Source organism: Scyliorhinus torazame, chromosome 7, assembly GCF_047496885.1.
Source record: "Scyliorhinus torazame isolate Kashiwa2021f chromosome 7, sScyTor2.1, whole genome shotgun sequence".
NCBI classification, from domain to species: domain Eukaryota; kingdom Metazoa; phylum Chordata; class Chondrichthyes; order Carcharhiniformes; family Scyliorhinidae; genus Scyliorhinus; species Scyliorhinus torazame.
The window spans coordinates 219,395,305-219,408,588 of NC_092713.1; the positions used below are offsets into that span (position 1 = coordinate 219,395,305).

At 61.4% G+C, this 13,284-nt stretch overlaps 1 protein-coding gene across 1 annotated transcript in view; it reads right to left on the reverse strand.

The window, feature by feature from the left end:
* Positions 1-12,794, reverse strand: part of ccnjl (cyclin J-like) — a 130,084-nt gene extending 117,290 nt beyond the window's left edge. The window contains exons 1-2 of the mRNA XM_072512073.1: positions 12,521-12,794; positions 2,880-3,090 (exon numbers count right to left, since the gene is read on the reverse strand). Coding sequence (XP_072368174.1) covers positions 2,880-3,090; positions 12,521-12,637 — 328 coding nt within the window. The 5' untranslated portion in view covers positions 12,638-12,794. The remainder of the gene's footprint in view (positions 1-2,879; positions 3,091-12,520) is intronic.
* Positions 12,795-13,284: the final 490 nt, after the last annotated feature.

Sequence of the window (13,284 nt, forward strand, 5' to 3'; positions counted from 1 at the left end):
AGCCGCAGACACAAAGGAGAGCCGCAGACACAAAGGAGAGCCGCAGACACAAAGGAGAGCCGCAGACACAAAGGAGAGCCGCAGACACAAAGGAGCCGCAGACACAAAGGAGAGCCGCAGACACAAAGGAGAGCCGCAGACACAAAGGAGAGCCGCAGACACAAAGGAGAGCCGCAGACACAAAGGAGAGCCGCAGACACAAAGGAGAGCCGCAGACACAAAGGAGAGCCGCAGACACAAAGGAGAGCCGCAGACACAAAGGAGAGCCGCAGACACAAAGGAGAGCCGCAGACACAAAGGAGAGCCGCAGACACAAAGGAGAGCCGCAGACACAAAGGAGAGCCGCAGACACAAAGGAGAGCCGCAGACACAAAGGAGAGCCGCAATCAGGGGAGTGGCGGGCAAAGGTGATCTTAGAGCACAGATGTAGATTCAAAGAGAAATCAGAAACAGCAAAAGGAACAGAGAATTCTTGTGAGAGGAAGCAAATTCTCAGGGAGAGGTTAGTTTGTAAATTTGGCAGAAAAGGAGGCAGGTGGTTTTTGGAATGCTGAATAGGCGGTAAACATTGGACAAAATATGATCAAGGGTCTTCTGAGTTGGCTAGGAAGGAACTCCAGAAAGTTACATAAACAAGGCTGTCATGGCCAAACGGAGAGAGGGATTGTAGAAACGTGCCTCACTGATAATTGTATCCATGAAACTCAAAGATGAAAGCTGTTGTCAGTAGAAGTCTTGATCTACCCTGCGTAAATAAAAGCGGCATGTTATGGATAGTGCCACATTAGTGCAGGGAGTGATGTGGGTGATTGCGGATGCAAAAGATGTATTTTTGTAGTGAGATTTACCTTTTTATTTGAAGTATAATTTTCCTGCTAGTTCATATGCAATTTGTGTTGGTTCTGATTCATGTTAAAGTAAACGCTATAAAAAGTGGAATCCTGTTGGTAATTTCTTAATTTGAGGATCATTCAGAATTTTTTGGGGGGTTTATTGTTTTCCCACAGGAATGGACAGTCTTTTCAGGGATTCTAATGGCTTATCCAGTAAACCTAAGACGCAGACCAGGAAAGACCCCAGGTTCAATTCCCAGTTTGTGCTGTTAGTACCAGATGGAACTTGCATTGATATAACGTGTTTTTCATAACATCAGGACGTCCTAAAATATTTCATGGGAACATGTCAATGATGTGCTGCTGAAATGCAATTGCTATCATATTATAGGGAAATATGACAGCCCACTTTGTGCACAGCAAAGACTCACAAACAATGAGACAAATAACCAGAAAGTCTGTGAGTAATGTTGGCTGAGGGATAATTGTTGGTTAGGGTACCAGATGAACTTTCCGGCTCTTCAAAAGGTGCCATTGGATCTTATACATCCAACTGAGTGGCCTCAATTTATCATCTCATTCAAAAGATGACACTTCCAACAGTTCAGCAACACCGTAGTACTTTACTTAATTATTAGCCCACAATATTGTGGCTTGAACCACAGCCTTCTAACTCCAACACAATAGTACTAGAGGCAAAGCTGACATCTGAAGCACCTACAAAGAAATTCAATGGCAGTGGCTTAGAATAAACTGGCCCACGTTCCCACTTGTAATGACATTGGGAACGAGCAGCACCAATCTCAGTTATGTGGCCCTGATGACGTCATCCGTTGACACTCAATGTGTGGTTACATTAATATAGAGCAGTTAGCAAGCTAGAAATGCACAGTTAGAAGCTATGGATTGATAGCCAGAACAAGACAATGTGTTCAAGAGGGAAGGAAGGGGAAGAGAATGAACATCAACTTCCCCCATTAAAAAAACTGTTGATCATAATCTAACACTCATATGGACTTCTAAATAGATTTTCAGCAAAGATCGACTGTCATGCTACACTATTTCAAAGGAGTGCAATGGTAACTTACATTTATACTCACAAATAGTCAGCTGCCAACACACAATTTATTTTCACAAATTGCATTAAGGAATTCAGTTATAATGTAGTTTATTACTGGCATGTATCGAATTGAAGATTGCACAAACAGTAACCCCTGAAGTTGAGGCCTAAACTGACTCCAAAGTGTAAATTCACTGAATGTCAAAGGTTCATTTGACCTGAACCAAGTATTTAAAGTAAAGATCCTTCCTCTGCATTCTCTAAACATTTAAATATCTATATAGGAGAAAGCACAGCCCATCTGTATATTCAGATCCATGCAAAACTCTCTGCTAAACACAGTAGCTTCCAGCCTGACAGGAATGAAGCAACAAATCCACAAACTGCAGCTATTGGTCTCAGACTGGTAGCTACAGCGCAAATGCACCCCAAACCGTGTTAATGGTTGCATGTAACAGTGCCTCACATCAGATTTTATATTTGTTCAAGAAGCGAAGCCACATAAAAAGATAGTTACTTCCACCTGAAAAGTATCAGTCTGTACTGAAGTAAGGATTGGAGTGGAACAGTCACTACATCACACAGCAAAGTAAAACCATTTAAAAACAATGCAACTATGTTGTAGTAAACCAGAGCTTTCACTGAATGGAGCAACATTTAATACAGCAAGGATGTAAAAAATCAGTCCTCAATTACTTTTTAGATACAGAATAGTTGAAATGTTTACTTGTCTTCAATGTCCTCAGGATGATATGTGATTCAATGTCAAACATTATTTTTTTAAACTATTAACATTTAAATATGCATAAATATGAAATGGACAGCAATTGCTCCATTTGCACTTTCAGATGCAAGCCATCTGCAACTTCATAAACAGATCACCTCATAATAGAAACAAAATCTGACAATCATTTCAAATTATACTCAATATTCATGCAGCTCAATTTTAAAAAATCTTTGACAACTTACAAGCTAAGCATACTTACTAGCTAGGAGGAGGCAGGAAAGGGCAATGACATACAGTTGTTTCGCTGCAACATCGTAGTGGTCCATAAAGAGGTCTAGTAAGTAAACAGCGAGGTGACGTGCTGTAGGGCAGAGCTGGTAGCGATTGCTCAGGATGGCGAGGAGGTCAGCAAAATAGCGGCGCAAGCCAATCTGTGGTGAATGAGCCTTGTAGACAGGCAGTTTCAGTTCCTATGCACACAATGCAAAAGAGCAGGGTAAAGAAAGGGCAGCGTCAAATGTGTGTCTTTATAGAAAGAATACCTAGAAGCTCTCGCTTGCCACCTGCTAGTGGGGTCTGGCTGCTTAGCAACAAACACACTTTAAAAAAAAACAACACAGAACATTTCTTGGAATAGGATTTATGCCAGGAAGAAATCCAAAAGTACAGTCTGTCACAGGGAGCTGTGTAGCTGCGGTAGGAAACCTCATAATAAAAACAATGTACAAAGCCCAAGCACAGTACCAGGCCATGCTTCAGTAAGCTCCAGGCTTTTCAAAGCCCGTGTCAAATGGCATATTTTTCACTCAATGAACAGCTGCATGCTGAGCTTGGTGATGCTTACAGGTGATCCTCATTATGGCAAACAAAAAGTCACATTTCAGACAGCACTCAAATTGGTTGTAATAGTAAGTAAAGTTTGCCCAACAGGATATAAAAAAGAACCCAAGAAAAAAAGATTCACGCTTGCCATTTGACCTCCTTCCAATTGTTTTCCAGGATCTTTTCAATTTCTGTCACCCATTTAGACCTCCTGGTGGGATAAGAAAGAAGTCCCAAAACCTATTTGCTGTTTTAACACTTAGACCGAGTTTATTTTTCCCATGCTCTGTGTTCAACAACCAAACAGGAATCTCAAAAATTCCCAGCAACATGACGTTTTGCGAATAAAATCTCTCGGTTCCATTTCATTCATTTTAGAAGGTGGCTCACCAGCACCTTCTCAAGGGTAATTGCTGTTTCAAGTCCTGTTTGAAATCTGGTAAATTACACTGTCTTTAGGAACTAGGCTAGAGAAAGCAAGCGCCAATGCTGTACAGTCTTGATATGGATATATATATTGTTTCAGATAGAGGTTTCAAAGCTTAAGAGAACCCAATCCTTTTTTTTTCTCAATCAAGGGGCAATTTAGCATTGCCAATCCACCTACCCTACACATCTGTGTTGTGGGGGTGAGACCCACACAAACATGGGGAGAATGTGCAAACTACACACTGACAGTAACCCAGGGCCAGAGTCGAACACGGGTCCTCGGCGCCGTGAGGCAGCAGTGCTAACCACTGTACCACTGTGCTGCCCTTCAAAACTTAACTTTTATCACTAATTTTCAAAGCCAGGTATTTCACTTATAAATCCCAAACAAGTCAACCCCAAGTTTTATCATTTTGCTGCAGCTACATTATAAAATAGATATTTAGGAATGATGAGTAGAAAACCTAGACCAACTATTTACAGCAGCATGAAACATAAACAACTTGCGCCCTTAAACGATTCGGTTATGATACAGAACCTATACTTGGGAGTAATTTTGTTTTGTGTTTAAAGTGCCCAATTATTTTTCCAATTATGGGGCAATTAACCATGGCCAATCCACCTACCCTGCATCTTGGAGTGAGACCCACGAAGACACTGGGAGAATGTGCAAACTCCACACGGACAGTGACATGGGACCGGGTTCGAATCCGGGTTCTCGGTGCTGTAAAGCACCAGTGCTAACCACTGTGCCACCTAGTTTCAGTAATTCTCGGTGAAGTTCTAATAAACGATGACATGTAATTTTAAATGCTAAGAAAGGAAATGCACCATAGCCATACAAACATCTAATTACTGTAGGAAATCATTGTATCCTGGGAACAGTTTGATATAACTACTAACATTTGCAAAATAGGACCTTGTAACTTCCTACAAACGGGGGAGAACTGTTCAAAATAAAAATCTTTTCAGTAAAGAGATAATAAAATGCTTACAGAGTGAGTCGAGGCGCTCCTTTGCTGGTTGTTGATTCAGCATAATGTGCTACTTGAAAGGCAACTAAACTCTTAAGGTTGAAGATACCCCAAAGGGGCTGCACAAACCCAACCTCAGATTATTTAAGTTCAATTTCAGTTATGAAGCGGAGCGGGGGGCGGTTTAAACACAGCAATCCAGTCCTAAATCACATTATTCAACAACCCAGGTGGCTTCAATAAGTGATCGCATTGTCCTTGGGCCAGTGAAATAAGCAAAAGCAGAGATACATCACAAAAATTCAACAGAGAGAGGAGAATCAGCAATATTAAAAAAAAGGTGTTTCAATACTGGACGTAAAACTAAATAGGCATCACTGCTGGTGTACACCAATTTCCAGGGATGCAGTTTACATTTAATCTGCAAGTTTTTAAAAAATACTTCCAATGACAGTTCTCTAGTCCGTTTCTTGTGTTTAGATTAAAGTTTTGTACATTAGTCATACAAGCATTAATCAAAGTCAAATTTCTGAAAATCTAAATGAAACACAGGCTCTGTTATAAAAGCCAGTAAACTAGATTGTGACATCAAATAGTTGTTGGGCACTGCATCACCATTTTGCACTCATTTCACATTCTTAAAGGCCCCATTCTGAGCATTAAGTTACAGACAGAATTATATTGGCGAAGTTAAATATTTTACATTCATCACTGTCTTCACAACTGCTTTTACCTCTTCAAAAGCTAAATGAAATATTCTGAGTGTTTAAAGGAACAAGTCTCACATTTATTTTCCATTGGCACCAAAGCAAAGCAGAAATATAGATTTGATACTGCATTGTGACACAAGTTAGAAAAGGACATTGATGTGGTGGGGGGGGGGGGAAAGAGAGAGAACGGAGTACTTAAAACTGTCCCATTTAAACAGAGAACATACTTCACACATAAGCAGTGTTCAAAACTCAAATCGGCAACTCATTTACAGGACAAACACCAAGAAGCATTGCATCAACAACCACGAAGTTTAGAAACTTTTAATGGCATCAAGAAAAATTAAGGGGCAGCTCATTGGTACAGCGGTTACCACTGCTGCCTCACAGTGCCAGGGACCCAGGTTCAAATTCTGTGTCATCCCAATTGGGAGCATACACATTTACCAATACCACCGGTGCCTCTTCCAGGACACTACTGACCATGACGTACCGTCCCCCTGTGTCTATAACCGTCCTGGTCTCGGCAAATCTCGTCCTCTTGCTGATCAGTATGGCTACTCCCCTGGCCTTGGTCCTGTAACATGAATGGTACGCCTGTCCCACCCAGCCCTTCCTTTCCAGCAGTCTGTCCTTCTCCCTGAGGTGTGTCTCCTGCAGACAGACTATGTCAGCTTTCAAACTTCTCAGGTGGGTGAAGACTCTGAATCTTTTCACCAGACCAGCGGGGGACGGGGGCGGGACGGGGGGCGGGCGAGGGACGGGGGCGGGCGACGGGGGGCGGGCGAGGGACGGGGGCGGGCGAGAGGGACGGGGGCGGGCGAGGGACGGGGGCGGGCGAGGGACGGGGGCGGGCGAGGGACGGGGGCGGGCGAGGGACGGGGGCGGGCGAGGGACGGGGGCGGGCGAGGGACGGGGGCGGGCGAGGGACGGGGGCGGGCGAGGGACGGGGGCGGGCGAGGGACGGGGGCGGGCGAGGGACGGGGGCGGGCGAGGGACGGGGGCGGGCGAGGGACGGGGGCGGGCGAGGGACGGGGGCGGGCGAGGGACGGGGGCGGGCGAGGGACGGGGGCGGGCGAGGGACGGGGGCGGGCGAGGGACGGGGGCGGGCGAGGGACGGGGGCGGGCGAGGGACGGGGGCGGGCGAGGGACGGGGGCGGGCGAGGGACGGGGGCGGGCGAGGGACGGGGGCGGGCGAGGGACGGGGGCGGGCGAGGGACGGGGGCGGGCGAGGGACGGGGGCGGGCGAGGGACGGGGGCGGGCGAGGGACGGGGGCGGGCGAGGGACGGGGGCGGGCGAGGGACGGGGGCGGGCGAGGGACGGGGGCGGGCGAGGGACGGGGGCGGGCGAGGGACGGGGGCGGGCGAGGGACGGGGGCGGGCGAGGGACGGGGGCGGGCGAGGGACGGGGGCGGGCGAGGGACGGGGGCGGGCGAGGGACGGGGGCGGGCGAGGGACGGGGGCGGGCGAGGGACGGGGGCGGGCGAGGGACGGGGGCGGGCGAGGGACGGGGGCGGGCGAGGGACGGGGGCGGGCGAGGGACGGGGGCGGGCGAGGGACGGGGGCGGGCGAGGGACGGGGGCGGGCGAGGGACGGGGGCGGGCGAGGGACGGGGGCGGGCGAGGGACGGGGGCGGGCGAGGGACGGGGGCGGGCGAGGGACGGGGGCGGGCGAGGGACGGGGGCGGGCGAGGGACGGGGGCGGGCGAGGGACGGGGGCGGGCGAGGGACGGGGGCGGGCGAGGGACGGGGGCGGGCGAGGGACGGGGGCGGGCGAGGGACGGGGGCGGGCGAGGGACGGGGGCGGGCGAGGGACGGGGGCGGGCGAGGGACGGGGGCGGGCGAGGGACGGGGGCGGGCGAGGGACGGGGGCGGGCGAGGGACGGGGGCGGGCGAGGGACGGGGGCGGGCGAGGGACGGGGGGCGGGCGAGGGACGGGGGCGGGCGAGGGACGGGGGCGGGCGAGGGACGGGGGCGGGCGAGGGACGGGGGCGGGCGAGGGACGGGGGCGGGCGAGGGACGGGGGCGGGCGAGGGACGGGGGCGGGCGAGGGACGGGGGCGGGCGAGGGACGGGGGCGGGCGAGGGACGGGGGCGGGCGAGGGACGGGGGCGGGCGAGGGACGGGGGCGGGCGAGGGACGGGGGCGGGCGAGGGACGGGGGCGGGCGAGGGACGGGGGCGGGCGAGGGACGGGGGCGGGCGAGGGACGGGGGCGGGCGAGGGACGGGGGCGGGCGAGGGACGGGGGCGGGCGAGGGACGGGGGCGGGCGAGGGACGGGGCGGGCGAGGGACGGGGGCGGGCGAGGGACGGGGGCGGGCGAGGGACGGGGGCGGGCGAGGGACGGGGGCGGGCGAGGGACGGGGGCGGGCGAGGGACGGGGGCGGGCGAGGGACGGGGCGGGCGAGGGACGGGGCGGGCGAGGGACGGGGCGGGCGAGGGACGGGGCGGGCGAGGGACGGGGCGGGCGAGGGACGGGGCGGGCGAGGGACGGGGCGGGCGAGGGACGGGGCGGGCGAGGGACGGGGCGGGCGAGGGACGGGGCGGGCGAGGGACGGGGCGGGCGAGGGACGGGGCGGGCGAGGGACGGGGCGGGCGAGGGACGGGGCGGGCGAGGGACGGGGCGGGCGAGGGACGGGGCGGGCGAGGGACGGGGCGGGCGAGGGACGGGGCGGGCGAGGGACGGGGCGGGCGAGGGACGGGGCGGGCGAGGGACGGGGCGGGCGAGGGACGGGGCGGGCGAGGGACGGGGCGGGCGAGGGACGGGGCGGGCGAGGGACGGGGCGGGCGAGGGACGGGGCGGGCGAGGGACGGGGCGGGCGAGGGACGGGGCGGGCGAGGGACGGGGCGGGCGAGGGACGGGGCGGGCGAGGGACGGGGCGGGCGAGGGACGGGGCGGGCGAGGGACGGGGCGGGCGAGGGACGGGGCGGGCGAGGGACGGGGCGGGCGAGGGACGGGGCGGGCGAGGGACGGGGCGGGCGAGGGACGGGGCGGGGCGAGGGACGGGGCGGGCGAGGGACGGGGCGGGCGAGGGACGGGGCGGGCGAGGGACGGGGCGGGCGAGGGACGGGGCGGGCGAGGGACGGGGCGGGCGAGGGACGGGGCGGGCGAGGGACGGGGCGGGCGAGGGACGGGGCGGGCGAGGGACGGGGCGGGCGAGGGACGGGGCGGCGCGAGGGACGGGGCGGGCGAGGGACGGGGCGGGCGAGGGACGGGGCGGGCGAGGGACGGGGCGGGTCTGGGTGGGTGAGGGACGGGTCTGGGTGGGTGAGGGACGGGTCTGGGTGGGTGAGGGACGGGTCTGGGTGGGTGAGGGACGGGGCGGGTCTGGGTGGGTGAGGGACGGGGTTGGGTCTGTGTGGGTGTGGGACGGGGGGGATCTGGGGGGGGGTGAGGGACGGGGTGGGGTCTGGGAAGGGGGGTGGGACGGGGGGTCTGGGGGTGGTGAGGAACGGGGGTGGGTCTGGGGAGGTGGGGGTGGGTGGGTCTGGGGGGGTGGTGAGGGACGGAGGGGGTCTTGGGTGGGTGGGGGGAATGAGGTGGGTGGGGGGAATGAGGGGTCTGGGGGGGGTAGGGATGGGGGTGGGTCTGGGGGGGGTGAGGGATGGGGTGGGTCTGCGTGGGTGAGGGACGTCTGCGGTTTGGGGGGGTGGGTCTGGGTGGGTGAGGGACGGGGGCGGGTGTGGGTGGGTGAGAGAAGGGGGCGAGTCTGGGTGGGTGAGGGACAGGGGTGGGTCTGGGTGGGTGAGGGACGGGGGCGCGTCTGGGTGGGTGAGGGACGGGGGTGGGTCTGGCAGGCGAGGGGCAGGCAAGGGATGGGGCAGGCGAGGGACGGGGGCGGGACGGGTCTGGGTGGGTGAGGGACGGGTCTGGGTGGGTGAGGGACGGGGACGGGTCAGGGTGGGTGAGGGAAGGGGGTGGGTCTGTGTGGGTGAGGGACAGGGGGGGATCTGGGGGGGGTGAGGGACGGGGTGGGGTCTGGGGGGGGTGTGGGACGGGGGAGTCTGGGGGGGGTGAGGAACGGGGGTGGGTCTGGGGAGGTGGGGGTGGGTGGGTCTGGGGGGGGTGAGGGACGGGAGGGTCTGGGGTGAGTGGGGGGAATGAGGGGTCTGGGGGGGTGAGGGATGGGGGTGGGTCTGGGGGGGGTGAGGGATGGGGGTGGGTCTGTGTGGGTGAGGGACGTCTGGGGTGTGGGGGGGTGGGTCTGGGTGGGTGAGGGACGGGGAGGGGGGCCTGGGGGGGTTGAGGGACGGGGGTGGGTCTGGGGGGGTGAGGGACGGGGGTGGGTCTGGGGGGGTGAGGGACGGGGGTGGGTTTGGGGGGGTGAGGGACGGGGGTGGGTCTGGGGGGGTGAGGGACGGGGGTGGGTCTGGGGGGGTGAGGGACGGGTGTGGGTCTGGGGGTGGGTCTGGGAGGGGTGAGGGACGGGGGTGGGTCTGGGGGGGGGTGAGGGACGGGGGTGGGTCTGGGGGGGGGGGTGAGGGACGGGGGTGGGTCTGGGGGGGGGGTGAGGGACGGGGTGGGTCTGGGGGGGGGGGGGACGGGGGGGGTCTGGGGGGGGGTGAGGGACGGGGGGGGGGTGAGGAACGGGGGGGGGGTGAGGAACGGGGGGGGGGTGAGGAACGGGGGGGTGAGGAACGGGGGGGGGTGAGGAACGGGGGGGGGTGAGGAACGGGGGGGGGTGAGGAACGGGGGGGGGTGAGGAACGGGGGGGTGAGGGACGGGGGGGTGAGGGACGGGGGGGGTGAGGGACGGGGGGGGTGAGGGACGGGGGGGGTGAGGGACGGGGGGGTGAGGGACGGGGGGGGGTGAGGGACGGGGGGGGTGAGGGACGGGGGGGGTGAGGGACGGGGGGGGGTGAGGGACGGGGGGGGTGAGGGACGGGGGGGTGAGGGACGGGTGGGGTGAGGGACGGGGGGGGTGAGGGACGGGGGGGGGTGAGGGACGGGGGGGGGTGAGGGACGGGGGGGGGTGAGGGACGGGGGGGGGTGAGGGACGGGGGGGGGTGAGGGACGGGGGGGGGTGAGGGACGGGGGGGGTGAGGGACGGGGGGGGTGAGGGACGGGGGGGGGTGAGGGACGGGGGGGGTGAGGGACAGGGGGGGTGAGGGACAGGGGGGGTGAGGGACAGGGGGGGTGAGGGACAGGGGGGGTGAGGGACAGGGGGGGTGAGGGACGGGGGGGGGGTGAGGGACGGGGGGGGGGTGAGGGACGGGGGGGGGGTGAGGGACGGGGGGGGGGGTGAGGGACGGGGGGGGGGTGAGGGACGGGGGGGTCTGGAGGAGTGGAGGGGTGAGGGACGGGTTGGGGGTCCGGGGGGGTGAGGGACGGGTTGGGGGTCCGGGTGAGGGACGGGTTGGGGGTCCGGGGGGGGGGTGAGGGACGGGTTGGGGGGGGGGTGAGGGACGGGTTGGGGGTCCGGGTGAGGGACCGGGGGGGGGGTGAGGGACGGGTTGGGGGTCGGGGGGGGGGGTGTGAGGGACGGGTTGGGGGTCGGGGGGGGGGGTGAGGGACGGGGGGGGGAGGTGAGGGACGGGTTGGGGGTCCGGGGGGGGGGGGTGAGGGACGGGTTGGGGGTCTGGGGGTGAGGGACGGGGGGGGGGGTGAGGGACGGGTTCGGGGTCCGGGACGGGGGGGGGCGGTGAGGGACGGGTTAGGGGTCCGGGGGGGGGGGTGAGGGACGGGTTGGGGATCTGGGGGGGGGGTGAGGGACGGGTTGGGGGTCCGGGTGAGGGACGGGGGGGGGGGGGGTGAGGGACGGGTTGGCGGTCCGGGTGAGGGACGGGGGGGGGGGGGGGTGAGGGACGGGGGGGGGGGGGGTGAGGGACGGGTTGGGGGTCCGGGGGGGGGGTGAGGGACGGGTTCGGGGTCCGGGTTCGGGACGGGGGGGGGGGGGGTGAGGGACGGGTTAGGGGTCCGGGGGGGGGGGGTGAGGGACGGGTTGGGGGTCCGGGTGAGGGACGGGGGGGGGATGAGGGACGGGTTGGGGGTCCGGGGGGAGGTGAGGGACGGGTTGGGGGTCCGGGGGGAGGTGAGGGACGGGTTGGGGGTCCGGGGGGGGGGTGAGGGACGGGTTGGGGGTCTGGGGGAGTGAGGGACGGGTTGGGGGTCCGGGGGGGGGGGGGTGAGGGACGGGTTGGGGGTCCGGGGGGAGGTGAGGGACGGGTTGGGGGTCCGGGGGGGGGGTGAGGGACGGGTTGGGGGTCTGGGGGAGTGAGGGACGGGTTGGGGGTCCGGGGGGGGGGGGGGGTGAGGGACGGGTTGGGGGTCCGGGGGGGGGGGGTGAGGGACGGGTTAGGGGTCCGGGGGGGGGGGGTGAGGGACGGGTTGGGGGTCTGGGGGGTGAGGGACGGGTTAGGGGTCCGGGGGGGGGGGGGGGGTGAGGGACGGGTTGGGGGTCCGGGGGGGGGGGGTGAGGGACGGGTTGGGGGTCCGGGGGGGGGGGGGGTGAGGGACGGGTTGGGGGTCCGGGGGGGGGGGGGGGTGAGGGACGGGTTGGGGGTCCGGGGGGGGGGGGGTGAGGGACGGGTTGGGGGTCCGGGGGGGGGGGGGGTGAGGGACGGGTTGGGGGTCTGGGGGGGGGGGGGGAGTGAGGGACGGGTTGGGGGTCCGGGGGGGGGGGGTGAGGGACGGGTTGGGGGTCCGGGGGGGGGGGTGAGGGACGGGTTGGGGGTCCGGGGGGGGGGGGGGGGTGAGGGACGGGTTGGGGGTCTGGGGGGTGAGGGACGGCGCGGTCGGGGCGAGGGGTCGATGAGGACCGCGGGGGGTGGGCAGGGTGGCGGGGCCGGGGAGGAGGGGGTTAGTTGGGGATCTCCGCTAACGGGCCGCAGCTCCACACTCGCACTCGGAGCCAAAGTTTGTGCGAAAATCAGGCGGCCCCGGCCCGGCTGAAAGTTTGCCGGTAAGTGAGGGTGGGCGAAGCCTGGTCCCCCCCGGGCCGGTACCCCCGGCCGGTACCCCCGCCGCACCTTGACTCTCAGCGCTTGGTGGATGTCGCTCGCCAGCTGCCCTTTCCACCACTGCTCCTCCGGCTCCATCCTTCCCATCCACACAAAGAGGCTCTTCCGATCCGAGCACACAGGCATCCGGCACCGACGGCGGCCGGGCGCTGGGAACTCGTCTCCCCCTCCTCCCAACCACTGCCGCGGGGCCTGAGCTGCAGCTGGCCACGGACCAGACAGCGGAGAGCCGGAGCCCCGACTCCGAGCTCAACCCCAACCGCAGCGGCTGCAGCTCCACAGCCAACAGCGCATGCGCCAGCAGACCACGGCCATGCACGCTGGGGACGGGCTTCGAGGGAATGGGGCGGAGCTACAGCAGAGTGGGGCGGAGCTACGGCAGAATGGGGCGGAGCTATAGGAGAATGGGCGGAGCTACAGGAGAACAGGGCGGAGCTATAGGAGAACGGGGCGGGGCGATATGAGACAGGAGCGGAGCTATATGAGAACGGGGCGGGGCTATAGGTGAACGGGGCAGGGCCAATGGTGAATGGGGTGGAGCTATACAAGAACAGGGCGGAGCTATAGGAGAACAGAGCGGAGCCAAAGGTGAACTCTCTGAGGGAAGAAGTTCTTCCTCATCTCAGTCCTGAATGGTTTTACCCCTTAGTCTTCAGCTGTGACCCCTAGTTCTGGATGTCCCCAACATCGGGAACATTCTTCCTGCATCTCGCCTGTCCAATCCCATCAGGATATTATATGTGTCTATGAGATCCCCACTTATTCTTGTGAAC